The sequence below is a fragment of the Aethalodelphis obliquidens genome, unplaced genomic scaffold (assembly GCF_003676395.1).
Source record: "Aethalodelphis obliquidens isolate GAN/ISIS:26980383/991018 unplaced genomic scaffold, ASM367639v1 scaffold74, whole genome shotgun sequence".
Taxonomy (NCBI): Eukaryota; Metazoa; Chordata; class Mammalia; order Artiodactyla; family Delphinidae; genus Aethalodelphis; species Aethalodelphis obliquidens.
In genome coordinates, this window is record NW_020838018.1 from 4399171 (window position 1) to 4426748 (window position 27578).

The 27578-nt window shown below is 38.2% G+C and overlaps 1 protein-coding gene across 4 annotated transcripts in view; it reads right to left on the bottom strand.

Moving 5' to 3' along the window:
* SPTLC1 (serine palmitoyltransferase long chain base subunit 1) overlaps positions 1-9456 on the bottom strand; it is a 74815-nt gene extending 65359 nt beyond the window's left edge. For all 4 annotated transcript variants that reach the window (XM_027092112.1, XM_027092111.1, XM_027092113.1 and 1 more), the window contains exons 1-3: positions 9366-9456; positions 6616-6723; positions 3547-3641 (exon numbers count right to left, since the gene is read on the bottom strand). In XM_027092112.1, the coding sequence (XP_026947913.1) occupies positions 3547-3641; positions 6616-6723; positions 9366-9422 (260 nt within the window). In that variant the 5' untranslated portion in view covers positions 9423-9456. The remainder of the gene's footprint in view (positions 1-3546; positions 3642-6615; positions 6724-9365) is intronic.
* Between the last annotated feature and the right edge of the window lie 18122 nt (positions 9457-27578).

The window sequence follows — 27578 nt, forward strand, 5'->3', positions numbered from 1 at the left end:
AAATATATGCTCAACAGAACAAACAACAAATAGTGCTGCCAGGAAAACTGTAAGACTAATATACCTCTGATACCAAAGCTGGGCCAGCACAGTAAGGGAAAAGAAAAAGACTAAACTCATTTTTCAATACTGATGCTAAAAATAACAAATATTAGCAAAAAAAAAAAAAATCCAACAATTAATAAAAATTAACCAAATAGTCATGTTTAAATAGGGTTTATCACTGAGTTGTAAGAGTTCTTTTTATATATTTAATATTTTGGATACTAGCCCCTTAACAAATATGTGACTTGAAAATATTTTCTTCCATTTTGTGGGGTTTTGTATCATTTCTCTAGTAATGGGCTTTGAAGCACAAATGTTTTCAATTTTAATGAAGTCCAGTTTGTCTATTTTTTCTTTTGCTGCTTGTGCTTTTGTGTCATATCTAAAAATCTCTGGCCAATCCAAGATTATGAAGATTTACTCTCTTGTTTTCTTTCTTCTAAACTAAGAACTTATAGTTTTTGCTCTTAAACTTAAGCCCATGATTAATTTTGAGCTAATTTTTACACATGGTGTGAGGTCAGGGTCCATCATCATTCTTTTACATGTGTATATCCCGTTGTCCCATCACAATCTGTTAAAAAGAGTATTCTTTTCCCACTGAATTGTCTTGGCATTCTGTTGAAAATCAGTGGACCATAATTTAAGGTTGTCCACCCATTTTTAAGAATAAGACACTGAAATGCTAATTGCAAGCACTGTGTAAATGGGCTTGGCTTCTTGACTGATGGTGGGCTTCACTCTATGATAATGAGACATAGACTTGTTTATTCATCTGTGGAGACCGCAAACTCAAAATTTTCTGTTTTTACTCTCTTGACTCTGAGTTTCACCAGAGAGGAATCCTCCAGTGAGGTGTATATGAGGATATAAATCTGGTTTCCAACTTTCTGAAAGCTGAGTTGGAGGAAACGGGATTAGCATCCCATTATTCATTATATACTTGCTTTCTGTTTTTAGAATGGCACTCACCTCCTCACACATTCTTAGGACTTTCAATTTATATTTAGCCTTTCCAGAGAGTAAATCTCCCATCTTTCTGCAAGTCTACAGAGCTGGAATCTGGGGTGAGGATGAGTGGCATGGTTGCTTGCAATTTTTCTCATAAAAATTTATGTATATGCTTAATTAATGTAAAAAAATCAATCAGTACAATTTAATATAGTAATGGATTAGAGAAGAAAAGTCACAACCATCTCAATAGATAAAGAAAAAATTTAATAAAATTTAATACTGACTTTAAAACTAACAAAAAGTTCCCTTAGCAAACTAGGAAGAGAAAGGAAGGCTTGTAACACCATACAGGTTATCCCTTAAAAGCCATCAGGAACAGGATACAGAGGCCCTTGTTACCACTCCTATTCAACACTGCATGGTAGGTATCCTAGCAAGTGCAATAACACAGAAACAAGAAGAAAATGACGCTTCATGACAGAAGTGAAAACTCTCTGGAACCCAGAGACGAAGCTATTAAAAGATATGCAATGTTAATTTCCTGGTTGTGATACTGTACTATAGTTAAGCAAGATGTTACCATTGGGGGAAACTGACGAAGGGTATATGAAATCTCTCTGTATTCTTACAACTGCATGTGAATCTACTATTATTTCCAAATAAAAAGTAGCAAAAAAAAAGTTAAGCAAAATCTCTATGAAGAATGTTATGCAACTTCTCTCAGAGACATAAAAGACCTAAGTATACAAGTGACACACAAGGTACGTGGTGAAGAGATTCAGTATTAGCAATATACCAATTCTCTCCAAATTAATCCATAAATTCAATGCATTACTAGTCACAAACCCAAACCCATTTTCTGGTCAAATCTGATCAGCTAAACCTAAACTCATAGTGAAGAGTCAAGGATAGCCTAGACAATTGTGAAGAACAAGGAGGTGAAGGACTCACTCTAGTCAAGGCCTATTATTAAGCTGTGGTATAAGTGAGGTTCTGGCACAGGGAGAGATAAATATACCAAAAGAATAGAAATAAAGCCAGAAACAGATCCTTTATAAGGGAACTTGACATATGAAAGAAGGGAAATTTCCAATCAGTAGGTAAAAAATGGACTATTCAACTAATAATGTTGGGACAACTGACTGTCATACGGAAAACAGGCAAATTAGACCTTTGTGGTAGGAAGGATTTTATAACCATAACATTAATGATTGGTCAGTCTGATTTCAGGAGAAGTAAAACTTTCATGAGACCAAAGAAATTCGCGAAAGTGAAGAATACAAGCCTCTCTCAGATCAGACCAGAAGTAGAAGGACATACTCAGGAGAATATCCTACATCATATTTTAAAATAGAATACTAAACACTTTCATGGCAACAGGCATGCTGTGGCAAACGTATAAATATAAGCAAAGGAAAAACATCTACCAACTTCAAGATGGTGGTTATCTTGCCTGGGAGGCAAGAGTAAGTGATAGATGGGAAGGGATTTCTTTAGTGATACAATTGACCACTGAACAACATGGGTTTGAACTGTGCAGGTCCACTTATACACAGATTTTTTTCAACAGTAGATACTACTGTACTACATGATCCACGGTTGGTTGAATCCATGGATGTAGAACCACATATTTAGAGGAACTGGGTATCTGGAGGGCTGACTCTAATTTATATGCAGGTTTTTGACTGCCCAGAGGGTCAGGGCCCCTAACCCCCATACTGTTCAAGGGTCAACTGCATTTCTAATGCTTTATTTCTTTTAAAAAATAGATTTAAAGTAAAGATAGCAAAATGTTAATACCTATTACTTCTGGGTGGTAGATACGTATGTGACTGATATTTTCTGTATACTTAAAATTTAAGAAATAAAAATAAAAATAAAACATTGGAAGCCAGGAGGTAGGTAGCATAAGTGAGCTGGTTTCATAATTCATATTGTGAAAGTCAACAGGCACTGCCTATCATTAATCAATCAAGAAACAGTAATGTAAGCATACTGCTAATATCTAGTTATGAAGGTAAACTTCAACAGATCTAAAATCAGAAACAATCCAGGTGGGAAAAAGTAGGAATGCTGTTTTTCATTTTAACTGTCTTCCCATTTGAAATATTATGTGTGTGTATTACTTTTTTTTTTTTTTTTTTTTGCAGTACGCGGGCCTCTCACTGCTGTGGCCTCTCCCGTTGTGGAGCACAGGCTCCGGACACGCAGGCTCAGCGGCCATGGCTCATGGGCCCAGCCGCTCCGCGGCATGTGGGATCTTCCTGGACCGGGGCATGAACCCGTGTCCCCTGCATCGGCAGGCGCTCTCAACCACTGTGCCACCAGGGAAGCCCCTGCTTTTAAAAATATATATATATATTTTTAAAAAGGGACAAACTTGGAAACCCAAATTGGAGACTATTAAAAAAGTTTCTGATCTCCAGAAATTTCTAAAAGTCTTACATCAGTTAAAAAAAAAGGAATACTATATAAACCACTGTATACTTTGTTGAGTTTACCTACAGGAAACCAAATATAAGCCCTTGACTAGCAAAACCAATTTACCCTGAAACGATGTTGTAGTTGAGAGCAGGATGGTCTTTTGAGACAGGAGGAACAAGAGGTTCTGGTTGCCACTCTTCAATCAATTCTTCCTTTTCCTACAGGAGAAAAGCAGTTAAAATACAGTGCAGTGCTACTTACTGGACAGCAACTCTAGCGGTATCTAAACTGTTTGTTGTAATGGAACCATCATAATGAACACACTGCTAGACACAGACGTCCAGCTGCTGTGCCTTGAAATGACACAGAATCACTATTGAGTTTTGTGCACTTAACCCCTCACCTCTTTCCTTATCTCAGGCTAAAGGTTCTTTTTCCATGAAGCTTTGTGGCTGACTGGAAATTTCTTAAAAATTTTATTTCTATGTTCAGGATTTTTCACTGTGGGAAGTAGGAAGTATAACTGCTACTGATGATAAAACTAAAAGTCTGTAACACAAAGGTGAGAGGCATGACTGCAGGTAAGGGAGCTCAGCCTCTACTGCAAGATATGACAGACAGCCATGCCTTAAGTTCTTACAGGCATGGCTGTCACAGGAAGGGATCAACTAGACTACAAAGCACTGTTTCTACAAGCCATTGGCAAGGATTCAGAAGTAACTGAAATATACCAAAAGACTCTCATAATAATTATTGTAACAGGATTTAGTTGTTTGGAAATTTCTCATAAAAAACTACTTTATTCCTTTTACCTGTTATTTCATGCATTCCAAGTATTTTGACTATTTTGAGTTTCTTACCCTTTCTTGAACTAGAAAACAATGTAATTTTGCAAATGTAGTCTGGATGTACAGGATGAGATGAGGCACCTGATGAACATGACAGCCACAGCAAATCTTGCCTTACATAGGCCCACTCTCAATACTCCTATTTTCACACTCCTGTTAAATGCTTCTGTGCATTTTTCTCCTAACAGGCAATTCTAGGGCATGGCTAGGAGCATATTCACCTGATGCTCAGGCACTCAAAAATGCTGGCTGAATAAATCAGTCAATAAATTCCTCATCTATTTCTGCCAATGACTGCACAGAACAGCAGCCTGAACAAGCCTGAAGTATGTATCATGCACACTGTCCACTTGCTACCACAAAGACAGATTTGAGAATCAACTCAGGATTGCCTGGTATTCAAGAGTCTCTGCAGGGGACTTCCTTGGTGGTGCAGTGGTTTAGAATCCGCTTGCCAATGCAGGGGATATGGGTTCAAGCGCTGGTCCGGGAAGATTCCACATGCTGCAGAGCAACTAAGCCTGTGCACCATAACTATTGAGGCTGTACTCTACAGCGCGTGAGCCACAGCAACTGAGCCTGCCTGCCACAACTACTGAAGCCCGCACACCTAGAGCCCGTGCTCCGCAACAACAGAAGCCACCATAATGAGAAGCCTAAGCACCTCAACGAAGAGTAGCCCCCACTCGCTGCAACTAGAGCAAGCCCACGCTCAGCAACGAAGACCCAACATAGCCAAAATAAAATAAATAAATAAATAAATAATAAAAAAAGAGACTCTGCAGACCTATAAAACCGAGAAGGTATTTCTTCTTTGCTGCCATAAGTTAAGGTTTAGAAACACTCATAAAGTTTTTTTTTTCTTCCACAGCTTTTAGGGTAAGATGTCAGTGATTACTGAATCTTGCTCTAGGTAAGTTCTGCTTTTAGAGGGTTATCCTAAAATTATGTTTCAGTATCCTTCTTTTAAAATGCATATTTGTGTGGATTGACTTGTCTAAACTTAAACTAAGAATATTAGGAATGATCAACCCCTTAAAAAGTTGGGCTATAAATCTATTCCATGGCCTCATAATCATTCACGTGGAGCTCCTAAATACCAAGGGAAAAAAGTAGAGACAGGATTTCTGGCCCAGATAGCCCAATCTTACTGCAATACTATCAAAAGAGTGTTCTAAGGCACACTAATCCCACAGGTATTCATAAAAAAAAGGGCGGGGGTGGGGATCTATGGTCAAGTTTATGGCAGTTCTCCAAACAGCGGTTCAAATATCCACTGGCATATTAAAGGTTACAAGAAATCATGCAATGAGACACCTCTTTAGTCTTCTTTACCCAGGTTTCGAAAACTTATGTGCCCTAAGAACCATTTGTTGCATATCCCCTATCCTCTAGGGGGGATACTGCCTGACCATCTCACGACAAATATTAATGATCAGGACAGCAGGGGCAGCCAGTGAAACCAGGGGAACAATCGCCACATTGCTGTAATTCCATTCCACTTGCACTTCCTTCTGTGAATGCTCCAGAAAAGAGCAGTACTCCATCATTGTGCCACACTCAATGCTGCCTTGTGAACCAAAGTTTCAGGCATTTTTGTGGGAAAACATCTCTCACCATCTCTGTATCCCTAAGTAGTATTCTGGCACATTGCTACAGAGGCTGGATAAGGAAACAATCCAAGTTACAGAAACCACACTGCAGTCAAAACTGCTCTTCCTCTCACACCCAGGGCACAGTTACTAAGTCTTCCTACCTGCGTGAGAAGGTAGGGGATTCCACAAACCCCTTGGTCCCTCGTACTAACAGACTCGAAGTGGTCAGGACTGCAAGTCCTCTCGACACTTCTGCTTCCTAAGGTTTGCCTAGCTTGGGCTTGAGCTGGGTCCCTTACCATATAGAACACATCAAAATTTGATTTGGGGTGGGAAGGTGGAGAGCAGTGGGATGGGGAGGATTCTTTCTAACTCTGAATTTCCTTTATAAAGACCACAGGGGAAACTTTCATTCAGGCTTCAGAAATAGTGGTGCTTTTCCTGAGCAACTCATGTAATCCTTCTTGTATACGGACATTTGAAATCCAGCATGCATCCATGCTTCCCGTCCAGCATCTAGTACGTTCCCAGACTGCTGTTTACTCCTAGCAAAGTAAAAAGGCCTGTAACATGGTACTCCTTTGTGTATTCACTTTATCCCTGGCTTCCCCGTATTTTGCTTACCCTGATTTCCTTACATTCCAGAAAATATTTTAACATTTATAGTTGAGCCACCACAAGTCTTGTTTCGAAAGATGTAGCAACTATAATCATACACCGAATAATAAAATAGAGATTTAACTTCTTACCTTGACTGTAAGATCAGATCGTTCTTGTAACTTGTAAGTTTTAGAGAAAAGAAGTCTGATTATCCAGAGTATTAAAATTCCTTCCAAAATAAGATGATAAGCAGGAGCCTAGGAGTGAGTCAAAAGCAAAAGCATAACAAGAAGTGAAATAAACATTTCCAAAACCTGCACATAAAATTTAATTCATCTGCATATACTGCTCCCATGACCTTTATACCTATTTATTACTTCTTAAAATTTACTTTCAAAGCTCACTTCACGTCTACTCATTCGTTTTCCCATTTCTAACAGAAGGCAATTTCTCCTACATGAAAAATCTCTAAAACTGCAGTGTTAGGAATAAAAATTAATTTTAAAAATTAAATCTGACACAGAATTCCAATAGTCTAACAATATCAACTATCAGATCCTTCAGGTAATTTATATTTTTACTGGTGAGAAATAACTGTAACAAACATCGCAGCTTCACAAGCCTTCTACAACCCCCACATACCATGGATAAATTGAGAATTATTTGGACACCATAATTCTCAAAGACTTTTGCACAATTTACTATATTTCCTGTATCCCCAATAGGCCTCTTTAAGTTCTCCTTGGAATGTGGCAGAGAAAAGAAGACTTTATAAGTGTTTAAAGAAATAGCAGGTCTCTTTTCTACCAGTTCCCCCAAAGTATGTAGTGTTTTCCATGTCAACATCCATAAAGGTACCTTAATGAAATTATCCGCATCAGGTCTTCTTTTCAACTGTACATTTCCAGGATAAAAGCCAGGCTGACTTTTATGTCTTACACAACTAGATACAGTAAGTGCATATAAAAGATTCCAGATACCAACTAAACCTCCATAAGTCAGTTATGGGGTGCTACATTCCAATAGGTTGTCATCGGAAAGTCATTTAAAAGAGGTATTTATGCAAGAGGGAAGAGATATGGGGATATATGTACATGTACAGCTGATTCACTTTGTTATAAAGCAGAAACTAACACCACTGTAAAGCAATTATACTCCAATAAAGATGTTAAAAAAAAAAGAGGTATTTAGAAACGTAAATACAAATTATTTTCAAACATTAGACAAAAAGAAAGCAATGATGATTCACAACAGTTAAAAAAGTTCAGAAGGGGGGATCAGGGAAACTGCTGGCAATTTCATAAATAAACTTTCAGGTCATTGGACAAATAACTTTAAAACTACATACATGCTACATATGTATGGGTACACAGCAAGACTCCTCAAATTCTGCATACACTGTGCACAGAAATTAGAAGCAAAACAAGAAATCTAAGACTATTTTTAAAATTTGCTGATCCCTCCTGACTATAATTCATTTAAGAATGAGGACTCTACTAAAAAAATCCTTTTAGTTTTATCAATAATTGGATTATAGTTGACAAACATTAAGTCCAAGTCACTAAACATTCCACTCCACAAAGAAATCCTAAGAAAAATTGAAATGTCTACTGAATTAATAAAAATCACAAATGTGGCTTCTTTTCTTCCCTAGGAAACGTTACATCAAGGAGACCTTCTCTCAAGTCTCACTCATGGTCAATACCAGGGTATGAGAAGTTACATAGTCAAAGGGCAGTCTTCAAAAAGGCAGCAACAATATATAGTAGAAATTATTCATTTCTAAAAAAGAAAAAAGGAAATCTTAAATTTTAGTGGTTCTTCTTAGTCACTATAATCTACCTAAGGTTGGACATCACCTAGGCTCTATTTGCTCTGTTTTTTTTTCCAAAAAGTCCTGATGGGTTTTGCAATAATACATCTTGCATCATCACCCTTACCAGTAAGCGCTATATTAAGTTTTAAGAAAATTATCAAAAGAAAACAGATTCACTTTAAGTGAATGTAAGCTTTGTAAGCACAGGGACTTTTACCTGTTCCCTCATTGCACTATTCCTAGCATCTAGATCTCTGCTGTCCAATACTGTAGTCACTAGCACCATTCAACTATTTAAATACACATCTAAATTAAATTAAACGAAAAATTCAGCCCCTCAGTTGCACTAGCCTCGTTTCAAGTGCTTAACTGCCACATGTGGTTAGTGGTCTACTGTACTGAACAGCTCAGAGAACACGCAGAAAGTTCCATTGCACAATGCATGGAAACTCACTAAATGTCAAATGAATGAACATTCTCCAAGACTGACATTTAAATTTTATATTACCTTTCAAAAAAGCTCCTAACTGGTCTTTCTTTAAAAGTTTACTAAAATAGTTGTATCTTTACAAGACAGAAAATGGGACGTAGGCGGAAGAATGACAAACTATTTCACATACCTAAATCATTCGGCTTCCTTTCTAACCCCACGTCCCAACAAAAACAAAGTCCAACTTATTACAATTCTTTTCCCTATTCCCTGCTCCACAGTTCCGAGAACCTGTCTTCCCTAGGACCTCACCAGACTGAGATTTTCCACTCTACTTTCATCACTCCGTTTTACCATCAGTCCCAACTCTTGTTTTTGACTAGCCTCTCTCCTGTATCCGGGCAGGACCTGGAGAGGGCTCCGTGCTCGCAGCAGCGCAATACAAGACCCCCCGGCTCCGGCTCCCGCCCGTGCCTCCCTACATTCCGCCACTGGGAAATGTGTGCGCCTATGAGCCTTTCCAGCGAGGGACGCCGGGGGTCCGGGCATAACCGGGCCAGCCCCGCCCAGGCCTCAGACCAAAACTCCACACAAAACGTCCCACTTCCCCAGGGCTGGGTGTGGTCGTGGACCCCTGGGGCCGCCAAGCTCACCTCGTAGAGCGCCTGTACCATCTCCACCAGCACCCACTGCTCCGCGACCGTCGCCATAGTTAGCCGCCAGGGTTTCCTTCCGGAAGGCGGGCCACAGGCACGTCAGATATTGCGCGGCGCGGTCCAGTGACGTCTATACGCCCGGAAGGCGGGGCTGCCGTCAGTTGGGCACCGCCTTCTCGCGCCTGTGTACTGGGCGGCGGTTGGCTGCGCTGGCTGAGGAAGGTTTAGGGGTGAAAGGTCAACTTGGGGTCTCGCTTGGGTGCGGGGAGGGGTGGGAAGCGGCAGGCAGGTCCCCGCAACAGGTGTTCACAACGCGGCCATTATGTGCCAGACCGCGTGTTGGGCTCTCCGGATGGAGAGATTTTAATAAATGGCCCTCGCGCTTGGCAGGCAGTTGGGTGCAGGGAGTTATTAATGCAATCACAAACATATTCTTTACTTTTAAATTACATAAGTAATGCAGGAATGCATTATCGTAAAAAAAAATAGACAGCTCTTATATAGCACTTACCGTGTATAAAGCCTAGCCTAAGGCTTTGCAGGTATTAAGCCATAATAGGAGTTTGGTGTGGAACCTTCAAGAGCCTATGTATCCCAACGTGGTGTGCACACACACTTCGGTTGGATTTCTTAAATTTAACCGGGAGCATAGGGACAATATTGTTCTACAATTTGCTTTTCTTCCATTCTTTTTTTGGCTGTAAATCTTGTGTTTTTAATCAACAAAGAAGCCTATTTATTGGAATAATTTGTTATGTATATTTCTCTTTCCATTTTATTTAAACATTTTCCTATTGATGAACACTTAGGTTTTTTCTACTTTTTCACCTATTACAAACAATGCTACAGTAAACATCGATGTGCCCTATTGTCTTTCTGTGTGTGTTGGGGTATGTCTGGCAAGTTTCCTCAAAGTCGAATTTTACTCAATATGCATGTTAATGCTGATAAATACTGCCATACTGCTCTCCAGAATGGCTCAACCAATTTTAAATGTTCGAAAGTGTATCCATACTCTATCTCATGATGGATATTATCAATCTATTTTTGGCCAATTTAATTTAATGGAGATAAAATGTCTCTTCACTGAATTTTACTTTCCATGCTGCTGGTTATTCATGGTTATTCTTATATGTTTATTGGCATTTGTAGTCCGTTCGTGAATCATCAATTCATATTCTTTGCCCAGTTTTCTATTAGTTATTTTTCACTTTCTAATGGATGTATGGAAGCTCTTTATGCATTCTGAATATCTTATATTTTCCTATTTCATATGTGACAATTATTTTTGCCCAATTCCTGTCTAGATGTTTATATTGTCTTTTGTCATACCTATATTTTAATTTTTATGTAATGTGTCAGTATGTTCCTTTATTGCCTGTGGGTTTGTATCTTGCTTAGAAAGACCATCTAATTTCATATGTGACAATTATTTTTGCCCAATTTCTGTCTAGTTTTTTACATTGTCTTTTGTCATACCTATATTTTAATTTTTATGTAATGTGTCAGTCTGTTCTTTTATTGCCTGTGGGTTTGTATCTTGCTTAGAAAGACCATCTTCACCACACTTAGGTTTTCCTCCCATGCTTCAGTTTGTTGTTTATAGTTAGCTCTTTAATTATTCTGGAAATTATATTTTTGTATGATGAGAGTTATGGGCCTTTATTTTTTCCTAAAGGAATAACAATTTTTCTCAGTGCCATTTATTTTAGTAATCCTGATTTCCCCAAATTATGTGAAATGGCACCAGCACTAATGCACTGCCCATGAAGTTGCCACTATGTACCCGATGATGTTGGTGACCTGGGATCCAGTACCATGTTTGTGCACACTGCCTCGCCCAGGTGCATTCACTCCCAGCAGCCAGCTCCTGCAATCTTCAGAGGCGTACCTTCAGGCTGCCAGAACCCATGTTTCCTACTCTCATGGAAAACTGGAAGGATCTGAGAACATGTTTTCTCAGGCAGCCCTTTACTGGGTGGGTGACTGATGGTTGCTGAGGAATAAAATATTGGAACTTCCTGGCTGCACAGAGCAAGACGATTCTGAGGCGTAAACCTCACCATCTCCTCTAGATTGAGTCAGGGGTACTGTGTGCAAATTCTTTGACACACCCATCAAGAGGTAGAGTCTATGTTCTCTTTGCTTGAATCTGGATGTACCTTGTGACAACTTCTACAGTAGATTGCTGCTGCCACGTGGAGAGATCACGTGGGGACCGCATACACACGAAAAGAGATGGCAAAGTGACCCCACCTGCTCCAGCCCCCTGTTGTTTGAGTCTTACCAGTCCAGGTGCCAGACATGTAAGGGAAGTTGCCTTCAAGATGACCCTGGCTCTAATCACCCTCTGGTTCAACCATCTGAGAGACTTTGAGTGAAAAATGTCTAGCTAAGCTCAGACAACCCCAAAATTTGTAAGCAAAACAAATGATTGTTATTGTCCTAAGCCACTGCTTTGGGATTGGTTGCTATGTAGAAGTTATCTGCTACAATAGATCACTGGAATGGGTACCCTGTGGAACCTTGCAGGCTTTTTCACTCTTGCATGGTCCCTTTATTATTTTCCTCAGGTTGCCATAACAAATTATCAGAAACTGGGTGGCTTGAAACAACAAAAATTTATTCTCTCACAGTTCTGGAGGACAGAAATCCAAAATCAAGTTGTCGACAGGGCTGCACTCCCTCCAAAGACTCTGGGGAATAATCCTTCCTTGTCTCTTCCAGCTTCTGGTGGCTCCTGGCATTCTTTTTTTTTTTTTTTTTTTTTTTACTGTACACGGGCCTCTCACTGTTGTGGCCTGTCCCGTCATGGAGCACAGGCTCCGTACGCCCAGGCTCAGCGGCCATGACTCACGGGCCCAGCCTCTCCATGGCATGTGGGATCTTCCCGGACCGGGGCATGAACCCGTGTCCCCTGCATTGGCAGGCGGACTCTCAACCACTGCGCCACCAGGGAAGCCCCTGGCATTCTTTAGCTTGTGACTGCACTACCACAATCTCTGCCTCTGTATTCACATGGACTTCTCTGTCGGTCCTATATGTGTCTCTTTACAGATACTTGTCATTGGATTTAGGACCCATCCTGATAATCCAGGCTAATGTCATCTCAAGAGCCTTAATTTAATTACATCTGCAAAGAAACTTTTTCCAAATAAGACCATATTCACAGGTTCCAGAGATTATGACATAGACATGTACTTTGGGGGCCCACCATTCAACTCAGCTACAGTCCAATCTCTGGCCCACAATTCACCTCTGTCCCACATGCAAAATACATTCACTCCATTCCAACATTTCCAAAAGTTTCAACCCTCATCTAAATCAGTTCAAAAAGTCCAAAATCTCATTATCTAGGTCATCTAAATCAGATATGAATGAATCTCTAGGTATAACCCATCCAATGGCAAAATTCTCCATCTGTTGACCTGTAAAGCCAGAAGGTCACATACAAAGTACAAGGGTGGGACAGGAATAGGATAGACATTTCCATTCCAAAAGGGGGAAAATGCAAGGAATAAAGGAGTCATCAGTTCCAAGAAAGTTAGAAATTCAGCAGGGCCAGTTTCATTTTGTTTCAAGGCCTGAGAATAATTCTCTGTGTTATGAAGCTACATCATCTGGACACACAGCTCCATAGGCCTCTGTACCTATGGTAGATTGGTAGGCCTCTGCTCCTACATCTCCAGCTTCTAGCTCTCGAGTCCATGGCTCTGCCCTTATAGTCATTCTTGAAGGGGAGCATATGCTTATAGCTAAGCAGCTCTAACAGCCCTGTAGAATTCTGGAAATTCAACAGCACTCTTTCACTTTGTCCTGTCTCTGTCCCTTCAGGCCAAGCTGACCATGTTTCTGCTGATACAACATTCTCAGAAACCTTGTGGGTCTCCCACGTATGTCATGAGACTGTGCCATAGACAGAGAGTCCTCCAGAGATCTTTTCTGAATAACCCCATCTCTACTTCTGGCTCTGCTGAGATGATTGAGTGGATCCATGAGTCACATATTTAATCTCCTTACAAAAAGTTTGTCCAGCTGCATCCTTGACCCTCTCTCCAGAGCATATTTTCCCAACAGTGACTCTACTAATTTTTTCATCCTTTGCAATATGGATAACCCAAGAACCTCCCAAGTCATCAAGTGCTGTGTTCTTTTTTGCCTGACAGTTCCTTCCTCAGTTTACCTCTTTCCTCTCATATTTTTGAAGAAACAGCATGAAGGAATCAGACCACACTTTCAACACTTTGCTTAGAAATTTCCTCAGCTAATTATCCAAGTTCATCACTTAAAAGTTCTGCTTTCCACAGAAGCTACAGGACACAATTCAGTTAAGTTCTTTGCCACTGTATCACCACAATTGCCTTTCCTCTAGTTTCTAATAACATGTTCCACATTTCCTTCTGAGCCCTCAACAGAAATGACTTTAACATCCATATTTACTAACATTCTGGTCATGATGGGATCCCCATTCTCTAAGATGATAGACATTTTCTCTACCATGCTCTTCACTTTCTTCTGAGATCTCACCAGAATTATCCTTAAAGCCCATGTTTCTACCTGTAGACTCTTCAAATCTTTTTCTCTCGTGCACCTCAAAATTCTTCCAACCTCTACCCATTACCTAATTCCAAAGCCACTTCCATAGTTTTAGGTATTTCTTACAGCAGCACTTCACTTCCTAGTATCAAAATCTGTATTAGTTTCCTAGGGCTGTCATAACAAATTACCACGAATGGGGTGGGCGAAAAAAAAAGAGAAATTTATTTTCTTATATTCTGAGAGGTCAAAAATCCAAAATCAAGCTGTTTTCAGGGCTGTACTCACTTTGAAGCCTTTAGGGGAGAATGTGTCCTTTCTTCTTCCAGGTTCTGGTGGCTCCAGGCATTCCCTGGCTTGTGGCTGCATCACTCTAATTTCTATCTCCATCTTCACATGGTCTTCTCCTCTTTCTCTGTGTATGTCTCCTCTGTGTTTCTTATAAAGACACTGTCACTGGATTTAGGACCCATCTGGATAATCCAGGATGATCTCATCTTAGAATCCTTAATTACACCTGTTACAGCCCTTTTTCCAAATAAGGTGACATTTACAATGTAGGATTAGGATTGGGATAAGACCATGACTTTGGGGGCCACTATTCAACTTACTACAGCCTCCTTTCTTTTCTGATCCTACCACCAATCTCTCCCACCAGTTTTTCCTGAGAATGCTTCTTAACAAATCATTTTCACACATATCCTTGTCTCATAGTCTGCTTCTGGAAACCAAACCTGATAGAGTTTGTATCTGGAGCATCTATTTGATTCCATTAATCTATTTTATTTGTGCCCATTCTGATACAATATTACTTAAAAAAATAAATTACTTATTTTGAAATATTTTCAGGTCCATACGGCATTGTAAGAAATAAATCAGAGAGATCTCATGTCCCCTTTACCCAGTTTTCTTCAATCATAACATCTTGCAAAACTATGGTACAATATTAAAACCAGAATACTGACATTGATACAGTCAGGATACAGAAGCATTCCCTTGTCACAAGGATCCCTCATTTTGCCTTTTTATGGCTACATCCACTTCCCCTTCTCCCTCCTCATTCTCTGGCCCCTGACACCCCCTAATCTGTTCTCCATTTCTATAATTTTGCATTTTTAGAATTTTATATAAATTGAATCATACCATAGGGGAAATTTTAAGATTGGCATTTAAAATTCAGCATAATTCCCTGAAGATTCATCCAGGAAGTTGTACGTATCAATAGTGTTTCCCTTTTCATTACTGAGTGGTATTCTCTGATATGGATGTTAGGTCATTGTTAGGCCATTCACATGTTGAAGGACACTTGAGTAGTTTCCAGTTTTAGGCTATTAAGAATAGAGCTCCTATGAAGATTTGTGTACAGATTTTTGTGTAAACATCAATTTTCAGTTCTCTGGGATTCATACCCAGAAGTGAAATTGGTGGGTCATATGGTAATTTTATGTTTAGTTTTACAAAACCTGCCAAACTATTTTGCAGAGTGCCTGTACCATTTTGCGTTCCCATCAGCAACGTATCAGTGATCTAGTTTCTCTGCATCCTCACCAGGTGTTGTCACAATTTTTTACTTTGGCCATTCTGATAGGTATGTAATTATATCTCACTGTAGTTTTAATTAGAATTTTCCAATTTTCATATGTTTGTTTGTTATCAAATAAGGATGAGAGAGATCTGTTTATCGTCTTTGGTAAAATGTCTATTTATGTCTTTTGCCCATTTTCCAATAGTATTTTATGTTAACTGTTCAGTTTTAAGAGTTCTTTGTGTAATCTAGATACTATTCCTTTGCCATTAAGTGGTTTGCACCATGTTTTTTTTAATTCACTGTAGTTTTGTGGTATTTTGTTCTTGGTGAATGTAGCAATTCAGTTGGCTCATTGTTTCTTATTCATAAGTCAGTTCTTCTTTCATGAGGTTACATTTTCTTTTCATTTACTCTTTCAACTGATATTTAACCAGTACCCACTATAAGCCTAAGGAGATAGGGACAAAGAAGTGAACAAAATAGTCAAAGATCTTTTTCTTCCTGGAGCTTATATCCTACTAAGGGAACCAGAAAGAAACAAGACAGACAAGGAAAATATATAGTGTCTTAGATAGTGATAAATGCTAGAGAGAAAGTAATAAAGCAGGGAAGGGGGATATAAATTGTTTGAGAGGTTGATATTTTAGATAGTATGACCAGGGAAAGCTTACTGAGAAGTTAACTTTTGACTTAAATACTAGTTGCAAATGAAAGAGCTAGCCATGCAGATACCTAGTTGATACTATTGTCCTTTGTGCTACACACTGCAAAAATTTCTCAGCTCCTATGAACTTTGCAGGTAGAGAGACTAACAGGTGCAAGGCCTTAAGGTTGGAGCATTCTCAGAGTGCTCAAGGCAGAATGAGGGGCCCATCTGGCTGGATTGGATTGAGCCAGAGGGCAGAAGAGTAGGAGGTGAGGTTAGGAGTGAGGAAGAAACCTGGTCTTATGGGGATTGTAGGTCGCTCTCAGGACTCTGCCATTTCCCAGATGACATGGGGGCTGTTGGAGGTTTCTGAACAGGAGAGGGACATGCTCTGGCTTGCATTTGCCAGGATTTCTCTGCCAGCTCTTTGAAAATTGATTGATGGGATCATTTTAGAAGCAATGTATCAGCTAGGGTCTAACAAGGAAAAATAAACCACTTGAGTGGTGAGAAAGCAAACCTGACACTTTGCTCTGAGTCAAGTTTGCCCTGCCTGAAGTTCTTTAGCACTTTTAATGGCAGCTGCCACCTAAGCAAATAGCTCTGCTCAGGGGCAACCTCACAGTACCTATGTCTAGCAAATATTGCTAGAGGCAGAATAAAGTGGAATCAGAAAAGGAAGAATCATGGGATTCATCACAGAGGGATGAAAATCTTTTGATAATTATTAAGAAGTGGGATATATAAAACAAATACTGATGTGGTTACTTACTCCCCTACTCATCCCCCCAACATTAAAGGGCCCCAAACAAGTCTGCTCTATTTACCTCAGTTTGGAGAAAATGGGAATATTTGAATGGGCTTTATGTAAAATGGTTGTGTCTCTTTTGCCTGATTGTTTTGTGGGAGTGAACTTTGTGTCTCACTGTGGAATGCTTCCCCTGCCTGGTATTGTAAGACAGGCCATATACATCCACCTTTTGGACAACGTAGTACGTGAATTGAACATACTAAAAGAAGTCAATAGGGTTGCCTGATCCCACGTAGTGTAAGGTGGAAACTGGGGATTGACAGGAGTAGTGGCGGAGGACTTTTGTCCCTAGCGTGAACTGGTTTAGGGTTGACTTATGCACTCAGATAGAGGGCCTTTGTTGAGTGCCTTGTGCAGATTTTTTAAAGATGTGGTACATAAACCCCGAAATTCTAGAACATAGAAATATTTTGATTTCCATTTTAGTTGTTGGAAATCTCCTTGATATAAAGAAGCAAGTGAAAGAAAATGTAATTGGACCAGCAAGTCAGCCTTTTCATATCATTTAGGCGGCAACCCAGTTCTTTTGGGGAAATTGAAAACATTGTCTTGTAATCTCTACCTAAACAGAAATGTAAACACAGCTCACTATTGCCTAAGACTGGACCCTGTTACCTCAGTCAGGTAGTACCTGAAACCAAAGGGGGAAAAAAGAGGGAAAGAGAGCTTTAAAAAGTGCAACCTGCTGGAAAGACTTCCTTGCCCCAAAATCTAATTCATAGTCTCTGTAAAGATTTTTCAAGGACAAATGCAAATCTTAAAAGTCTCTTCCACAAATATTAAAAAGCCTTAGTCTTCTGAGCAGATAAACTTAACTTATTCCAACTGTTATTTATAAACTAGTGAGTTTTATATTGCAATACCTGATTCATGACTAAAGTTTTAAAATGAAACTATGAGATCACTGGTTGTGTCTGTATGTCTGTGGTGTATGTTAGAGGTATGGTGTTTTTTCTACCTCTGATAGTATTATCAAAATTAATTTGTAAAAGATTCATGACTAAAGTTTTAAAATGAAGCTGTGAGATCACTGGTTGTGTCTGTATGTCTGTGGTGTATGTTGGAGATATGGTATTTTTTGAGTTCACTGGTTGCGTCTGTATGTCTGTGGTGTATGTTGAAGATACGGTATTTTTTTCTACCTCTGATAGTATTATTGAAATTAATTTGTAAAAGACCTCTGTTTACTTTGCTTAAAAGTGCTTACAAATTAAATATTTTTAAAGGTAATAGAAACAAACCCAAATATTTTTCAAGTTCATGTGATCCAGGATTAATCTTTAACAAATAAAAGTATATTTAAGGTTATCAGTTCAATTAAAATAGGCATGTGTTTAGAGTTGTCAGCATTAAATGTAAAACTTTTATTCAACCTAGGTTTATCAAAAGTCAAATAAGTTTATGTAATCTCTGATACAAAATTTGTCAGCAAGAAAAATAGCTTGGGATGTTGACCAACTTTGTCTAATGTCTCCTGAAGTTTTCAAGGGTGATCTAAACATAATTTTTGAGAACAGTGATGTAGATAAATGTAAGTAAGCTAAAACTTAAAAACAGCTTCCAAAATAATTTGGAAACAAAACTGTACAGTTTTGCTAACTTAAATTAAATGATGAAAATTCATCGAATGTCTAGATCATTTCCAAATATGATAAATATTAATTGCTAAATGAGTATAAATATACTTTTTGTCTTCTTATTACAGAAAAACTAAATATGTTTAGATTTATTAGAAACATGTCATGTACCACATTAAAAAAATATTATGTTATGAGGAAATGTATGTTTCTAGAAATTATGAAATGTATTCACATGTTTGCCAACCAAAAAATATTGGTATAACAAACAGGTCACAATTGCTTACTCCTTAGTTTTCACTAGAAATTAAGGCTTCTAAGGGTTAAGAACTCTAATTAATATAAATAATTAAAATAATTAAAATTAATAAGGAAAACATCTTTATATGTAAGGGGAAAAAAGTATAAGGAATGGAAATGAATTTTGTTAAAGGGAAAACAAATAATTTTGTCCTAAAAAGAAGTTAAAAGAAAAAGGAGAGAGAGAGAGAAAGGGAAAGCATAGGACAAAATTTGAATATACAAAAGAAAGGTGTTATAGAGGTTTATGGAAAATAAACCCTGAGAAAAATTTTTGTGCATGGTTAAGACTGGCTAAGAATAAAATAGAATAAATTTAGAATAAATAGAATAAATTTAATTGAGTGAATGAATTTTAATATTAAAACTAAGCTGTTGCAAAATTCGAATTTGAATTTTTCTCTCTGTTAAGGGGACAAAGTTATCTTGCATTATTGATCTGTTTTTGATAGCAGATTGTAAAAGTTCTTTACCTTTTAAATAATCTGTTGTAATTTTCTGTATTTGCCTTTGAAATTTTTTTTTTCTTTTTTTTTTTTTTTGCTGTATGCGGGCCTCTCACTGTTGTGGCCTCTCCTGTTGCAGAGCACAGGCTCCGGACGCACAGGCTCAGTGGCCATGGCTCACAGGCCCAGCCGCTCCACGGCATGTGGGATCTTCCCGGACCGGGGCACGAACCCGTGTCCCCTGTACCGGCAGGCGGACTCTCAACCACTGCGCCACCAGGGAAGCCCTGCCTTTGAAATATTTTATTGTCACTTTGTTTAAGTGAATAAGTATTCTTTCACAGTGACCTATGATCCTATTTGACCAAGTGTTTTAAACCTTTTGATATCTTTGACAAATTTCCCCAAATCAAATTCTAGATGAAGTCTTTTTGACCTCTAGCTAACTTTGAGGTTTTCAGAGAGCCCCTGAAAAATCTCAAAGAGAGATATTAAACTTATTAGGCTTATTTGGTGTGTTAAATTACATGGAAAGCATTGTAAAATGAGTGATAATTTGAGATAAACCTTAGGTTATATTGTATGAATGAATGTTACTAATATAAATGTTATAGAAATTATATAAAATTCTTAAAACTCAGATATGTCCTGGTATAATATCAATCACAATTCGAGTTATTATTTTATAGTGTTGTATGTCACAGAAATAACCAAATTTCCTTGTCAATTGCATTATAATAAGATCTTTAACCATACCATTTTAAGTATTTTGTCATTTATAGACAGTTACTGTTTTACTCTGATGCTTTCACAAAAATGCTTCACGTTCAAGAAGATTTATAGAAAGAATTTTTTGACATATATACCTTTCTGATAACTTTCAAATCATATACTTAACTGAGTAAGAAATTACAGAACTCTAATGAAAACCCTGATGGCTTCATAAAACTGCTAACAAAGATCAAGATCAATAAGAATTAATTATACCAAACTGAATGAACTGATGAACATGATCATAATTTTTATGATTTTTCATCTGAACTATTACAGGCTTTTTAATCTCTGCTTTCCAGATATAAGGAAATCTTTCCTCTTAAGCTAACAATATTATAGCTACTTGGTAAATTATACATTTGTAAGTAGAATTGAAACATTTATCTTTTTTTATCCCTACCTGATTGCTCCAGAATTTGGAGACTCTTAGTGAGTATTCTTATTTTCATGGCAATATAGTTATTTGTATAAGTTCACTAAGAATATGTTCCCTTTATAACAGGACCCAATTGGAAACTTTGGCTATGGCTTTGGCTGGAAAGTCATTTTTGAGAATGTGCATAGAATCAGATACATCCAGACAGCTTTAAGGAACTGAGGTTGACTTTAGGGAGCCATAAAATCCCTTAGAAAGTTAGCCTGGTGCCCTGCTAACAGGTTCTCAGTGGCCTTACCAGGTGAGTAAGGAAGATCACTTCCTGGCAGGCACAAGAATCTCAGAATATTTTGGGGACCTCAAGAAGAGAGGAATTCACCCAAATAGATAGGTATTACAGGCAAGTCAGATGGCAAGTCCTTGGTGTGGCTTCATGGCTTCCTGGCCTCCATAGGCTAAAAAAAATTTAATCTGGAATTCCTTGTGAAAAGTTCCAGCAAAGCAAATTTAAAATAGTCTTTACGGTCAATCACTATTCTTTCTGGATTTAAGTAATTAGGCTAGGTTTAATAAAACTAAATTTATTTAGCAAACAAATTAAACGTTAATTCAGCTAGCTTTGTTAGAAATAAGGGTGACTTTAGAGAAAAAAGTTGTTTTTCAGTAGAACTTTAATACACAGTCATGGATATTAGATGCTAGTTCTGTTAATTGTCTTCAAGGTTTTGCTTTTCCACTCGTTAGCTGGTCTGGATCCTGAATTCTTCTAGCTTACTCAAATTTTTTACTATAACTTTTCAAACTAATGTTTCTAATTTTTCTCCCACTTTGGACGTGGAATCATTGAGAACTAAAACTGCCTTTTTCCTGAAGCCCTGTGAACTGAACAACTTGATATAAACTTAAGAGAGGTTACCTCAATAGCCCATGTTTAGACAATCTTTGTGCTTATTGCTGTGTAAGGCACTCAGAAAGTTTACCTGAACGCGTGATGACATCCTCAGAGACATTTCAAATTGCAAAAGATGCTTCAACCCTGACATCAAGAAATCTTCTGGACTGGCAGCAATCAGAACTCACTCAGACAGTGAGTTTATAACTTGCTCCAATCATTAACCATTGCTTTTCTTTTGTCTCCATAGAAATGCCTCTTATTAAATACCCAACTTCTTACACCCTAGAGGCCTAGCTTTGGGAGCCCACCTGCATTTCTGCTTCCTGAAATGAGTAACTGAACTGACCTATTAACAGGACTAAGATACTGGTTCAATGAGTTATAAAGCAATCTATCAACTTAACTTCTGGACTGTGAAACTTAAGAGAAGTTTCAAAAGTGGGACTACAGAGGAGCAAAATTTCTCACCCCAAAATGTTTCTTTGGCATGCAGATTATTTTGAGTTGAAAAAATTCAAAGCCCAAAAGACTCAGGAAGAACCTTTGACCTTCCTCCTAACTGCCTAAAGAATGTAGATAGAGGACCTGTTTCAGGAAGGGAGCTATCACCATAGATAACTATGGTATGAACTGGGTGTGTACACAGGGGGGAACCTAGCAGTGTGTTTTTTAAAATTCCTCTCTGTCTCACTGTCTCTGCATGGCCAGCAAACATTTGTTTACCAAACAGTTGCTTTTCCATCTCCATGTAAATTGCCTTCCCCTTCTTTGAAGTCCCAAACTGCTATCCCCAACATCCTATTTTGTCTTTAGTTGAAGATATGTAAGGTGAGGTTTCTGCCATTTTGGTGAGTTATCCTGTTTTCCTGGGTCTCTCCAATGTATACATGTTATTAAAATTTTGTGTGATTTTCTCCTGTTAATCTGTTTCATGTCAATTTAATTCTTAGACCAGCCAGAAGAACCTAGAAGGGTAGAGAAAAATTTCTTCCTCCTGACAGAGTGAACCTGCAAAACCCTACACACATGAACCTTGGACCCTAACAAAGGCAGAGACCCTGATTCTTGCTAGGTTCTCTCTCTCTCTCTCTCTCTCTCTCTCCCCTCAGATCCCTCCCTCCCTTCCTCCCTCCCTCTCCATGACCTCACAGTGTGGTCCTGGAGCTTGCAGTATACCCTCCAAGACCTGTGAGTAATAAACCTTTTTCCTTAAAGTTCCCTGATGGTTTTTGCTGAAGTGCATCCTGCAATCATAATAAGAACTACAATGACCAGACCAGCCACAACTTTGGATCAGGTCAGGGAAATGTCTGTGGGGACTGACTGCTTGTAATATAGGCCCTGGGCAAGTGTCTTAGGCATTCCTAACCATGAGCATCACTATCAAGAATCTGAGACTAACACAACACACACACACAAGTATTATATGTAGTAATGTTGAACATTTTTCATTTATTTTGCTGGTTACTAGGTGGTTTCTTTCAAGCTGAAGCATTATGTCTTTCTTCAGTTCTAGAACAATTTTTTTGACTATTTCTACCTCATTATTTATGTTACCTTTAAGACAGTTTTTTATTTATGGGAGAAAATATTTGCAAACTACACAACTGATAAGAGATTAATATTCAGAATGTATAAAGAACTCCTGCAACTGAACAAAAACAACAACAAAAAAACCAAGTTAAAAAATGGGCAAAGGATTTGAACAGATATTTCACCAAAGAAGGTATACAAATAGTCACTAAGCACATAAACAGATGCTTAATGGTGCTGAATTATACACTTAAAATGGTAAATTTTGTTATGTATGTATGTTTTACCACAATAAAGGATTTCTTTATATGTATGTATTTAAATTTTATATAGATTAACTTTTTTCCAAAATTTCCAATTTTTGTCCTTTTAAGCTTCATTTTGGTAAAATTCCTGGTGTCAATATTCTAGTTCACCATTTTGTCTTTAGTTGTGCCTATTCAGCCCATCAGTTCATTGATTTAAAATCTAATTTCAGTGATCATTTTTAATTTCTAGAGATGTTATTTAAAATTCTAGATGTGGAATTCATCAACATTTATTTATTGAGCACTTACTTCCTAAGGCACTGGAGCATAGAAATGCACAAAAAATGTCACATCCCTGCCCTCCTGGTGCTTACACTCTAGTGGGTAGACAGGTAATAAACAGGTAAACAATAAAATTATGGCCTAATGTCATGAAATGCTATGAAGAAAGGGAAAGTATGTATAGAGATAAAGAATTACAGAAAGTGGACAGGGAAGCCTCTCTAAAGAGTTGTTGTGTGGACAGAACTTTTAATAAAGGAATGAAATTTATGAATGTTTGGTGAAAGAGTGTTATAGGTAGGGGAAAGACTAAGTGATGATAAAATGTTTTGGGAGTTCAAGAAATACCAAAGATGAGAGTGTGGCTGGTGTAGGGTGAGGGGAGCTACTGCAAAGGTCCTGACTTAGTTAGACGCTGGTGGTAGAGTTGGATGAGGTGAGAAGTCATCATACCAGAGACAGTTTGAAGATAGAACTGATAGGATTTGCCACTGTGGGATGGGAGAGAAAGGTAGATCAAGGATTCTCCAAGGTCTTTAGCCTGAATCACTGAGTGAATGGCATTACCATTTTCTGAGATGGGGAAGACTGAAGGTGAGCAAGTTTGAAAGCAGGTGTTAGACATCTACATGGCGATGTCCCATAGGCAGGTGGATGTTTGGATCTGAAGTTCAGAAAAGAGGTAAGGAATAGAAATGGAAATGAGTGTAGATACAGGAGAAAAGAGGTATAAAGGCTCTGCCTTAAAGCACCACTTTCTGGGTATATTAACTACATTTACTTTAAAATGGCCTCCTGTTTTCCCTATTAACCATATTTCCTCAGATATTATTTCTATTTGGTCATATTAGGTATTAGTTTCCAGTACATTTGAAAAACATTTCTAAAAATTAAAAAATTTTTCTAAAATTTTAATTTTTTCCTACCTTGGATTGCTGCCCACTCAGAGACTGAATAAAGTGAATGTTAATATAGAGACAGACTTTACTATAGTCACTGAAAAGACTTTTTAATTAAAGCCCAGTAAAATCCCATTTACTTTATATATCAGGATTTTCCCAACTCTTAGATATTAATGGTCATCCAAGAGTCACCGCAGAGTTGAAAAAATAATTTAACATGAAGAAAAACACCAAAACAAAGAATAAAAAGAGCTTGGCACAATTGGCTTTGCAATTGTGACAAATGCATCATACTTGTATAAGCTGTTTAATAATAAGGAAACTACTTGTGAGTTATATAGGAACTCTACTATCTTCACAATTTTTTCTGTAAATCTAAAACTATTGTAAAATAAAAAGCTTATTAAAAAAAAAGGAACTTGGGGAAACAGGGTTAATGTGAAATGAAGAAGAATATAATGGGAAGAAGAAGAATATAATGCAACCATGAGGCAAGAGCCATATGTCATAAAAAGGAACATCTAGGTAATAAGGAAGAGTTCTTGGGAATTAAAAACATGGAAGCAGAAATGAAAGAATGTGTTAAAAGTCTTGAAAGATAAAGTTAAAGAAATGTCCCAGAAAATATAACAAAAAATACAAAGAGATAGAAATTAGGGAGAAAAGACACACAGATGAGAGAAACAGTTCAGGAATTGCAAGATTCATATACTTGAGTTCCAGAAAGACAGCACATAGGAAAAGATGGAGAGGAAACAATCTAAGACATAATAAAAGAAAATTCCCCAAAGGACATGAGTTTCCAGATTGAAAGGCTCCCTCAAGTGCCCAACATACTGATTATAAGAAGTTCCACAGGGCTTCCCTGGTGGTGCAGTGGCTGAGAGTCCGCCTGCCGATGCAGGGGACACGGGTTCGTGCCCTGGTCTGGGAGGATCCCACATGCCGTGGAGTGGCTGGGTCTGTGAGCCATGGCCGCTGAGCCTGCGTGTCTGGAGCCTGTGCTCTGCAATGGGAGAGGCCACAACAGTGAGAGGCCCACGTACCACAAAAAAAAAAAAAAAAAAAGTCCCACAACTACTTATACCATTGTAAAGTTAAACATAAATGAAAATAAAGAAAGCTCCTAAATATTCTAAAAGGGGGATCGGAGGACAGGTCATATAAAAAGGATCATGTGTAAATGTAGGGTCAGACTTCTCATTAGCAATATTAGAAGCCAGACAGCATAGACCAATGCCTTCAAACTTTTTGTTTTTAATTAATTTATTTTATTTATTTTTGGCTGTGTTGAGTCTTCACTGCTGTGAGCGGGGGCTACTCTTCCTTGCAGTGCGCAGGCTTCTCATTTCAGTGGCTTCCCTTGTTGTGGAGCACCAGCTCCAGGTGTGCGGGCTTCAGTAGTGTTGGCACATGGTCTCAGTAGCTGTGGCTCGTGGGCTCTAGAGCGCAGGCTCAATAGTTGGGCACATGAGCTTAGTTGCTCCGCAGCATGCAGGATCCTCCTGGACCAGGGATTGAACGCCTGTCCCCTGCATTGGCAGGAGGATTCTTAACCACTGCACCACCAGGGAAGTCCCCAATGCCTTCAAACTTCTGAAGGAAATGATTTCCAACAAAGGAGTCTACCATTAACTATTATGCAATAATAAAAGTAGAATGAAGACATACAATGTGTATCAATTAGGATCAGTTAGGTGATGTTACAGTAACAACCATCCCCCAAATCTTTGTGGCTTATTATAACAAGTTTATTTCTTGCTTATGCTACACCCCTTTGTAAATCTGAGAGTAGGGGAGATCCTGCAACACTGCCCTTTTTCATGATCCAGGTCAACACAACAGCCACCATCATGGACATCACCTATCATTGTGTTAGTGCCAGTTTCACACTAGCAATTAGTGCTATGGCATGAAGGGAACATGCCACTTCTACTCATGTGGCAAGGAGGTGTGATGTTACTCCATGTCTGGAAAACAGAAAAGCACTGATGCCCGCACACAAGTTCTTAATAACCAATCCACCTTGGTACTCTTTCTCAAGAAACTCCTGGGTGATATGCCGCTCCCAAATGAGTAGCAAAACAAGAAAGAAGATGGCATGGGACACCTCACACAGAAAAGAAGGGAAGGAGATTCCAGGATGACAGCTGTGGGCAGGCCTAAGTGTGACTAGGCAAAATTGGATTAACGGGATGGAGGACAAAAGGAATGGATCTAAGTGGGTCCAACATCAAGAAAATTAACAAAAAGAGACAATTAAACCCAGAAGAAAAATGTTATAGAGAGGAATCACTATTTGGCTTGACAGTGAACAATGTTTAAAGTCATTTAATAATAGAAACACTGTGAATGAACTTAACTGAAAAATGGGTTCAACTATATTGAGAAGATGGGAGTTGGTGAAATGTTGAAATGTGTGTGAGGGATAATGTTAAGACACCTGAATCTTCATTTTCTATAGCATGTTGTTAATGAACAGCAGCAAAATGAAAACATCATAAATACCAGAAGAGCAAGCTACTTAAAAATATAAAGAAATTTTTAGAAGTAACTAAAAGAAGTAGTTGCCTTTTGGAAATGGGAATCTGGGGTGGGGAAGGGTGGGCCAGGACAGATTTTTATTTTTATAAACCTCATGCTTTTATCTGAATTCTTAAGCTATAATATACGTAAGTATATATGTATATGCATATATAGTATATGTACTAAATGGGAAAAAAAATCAAAATTAAGCAAAGTTGTATCTTTAATTGTTCTTTATAATATTTTACCTAACGTATTTAGCATTATGTGTCAGTCACTGTTATCAGTGATTTATGTGTATTGAACAGTGGAATAATATCTTATTGTGGGATGTAGAAAAATTTGTTTGGATCTAAAATCAAATAGATTTGTTGGCATAATATTAAAATTAACTGAAAATCCCTTAAATCTCCCATTACCCTGCAATATATCAAACAGGTAGTTTTGTATACACACCCTTGAATCCATTCCTGCAACCTTTCCTTAGATAATATTTAAGGGCTCTCAATTCATTATTATTATTTTTATTATTGTAGGGGTATAAAGTTGAGTTATTCAGACTGCTAAGTTTATAAATCACTTGTAGTCTCTTTATTCATTCATCCATTTTTTCTCCCCACTTTGTCTCCAGTCCCGACTCCCATTCTCATCCCTTGTCCTTCTGGACACCTGCTCTAATGTCTTTAATTATACCTGTAGCCTTGCAAAATATGCAGTGATAATCAATCAATCAAATAATTTGTGAAAAATTTAAAAAGTGAGGTTCAGGTCATCCCTGGATAGCTCCTGTCCTGTGGCTCAACAAAGCTATTGAAGCCTCTGGTTCTTCT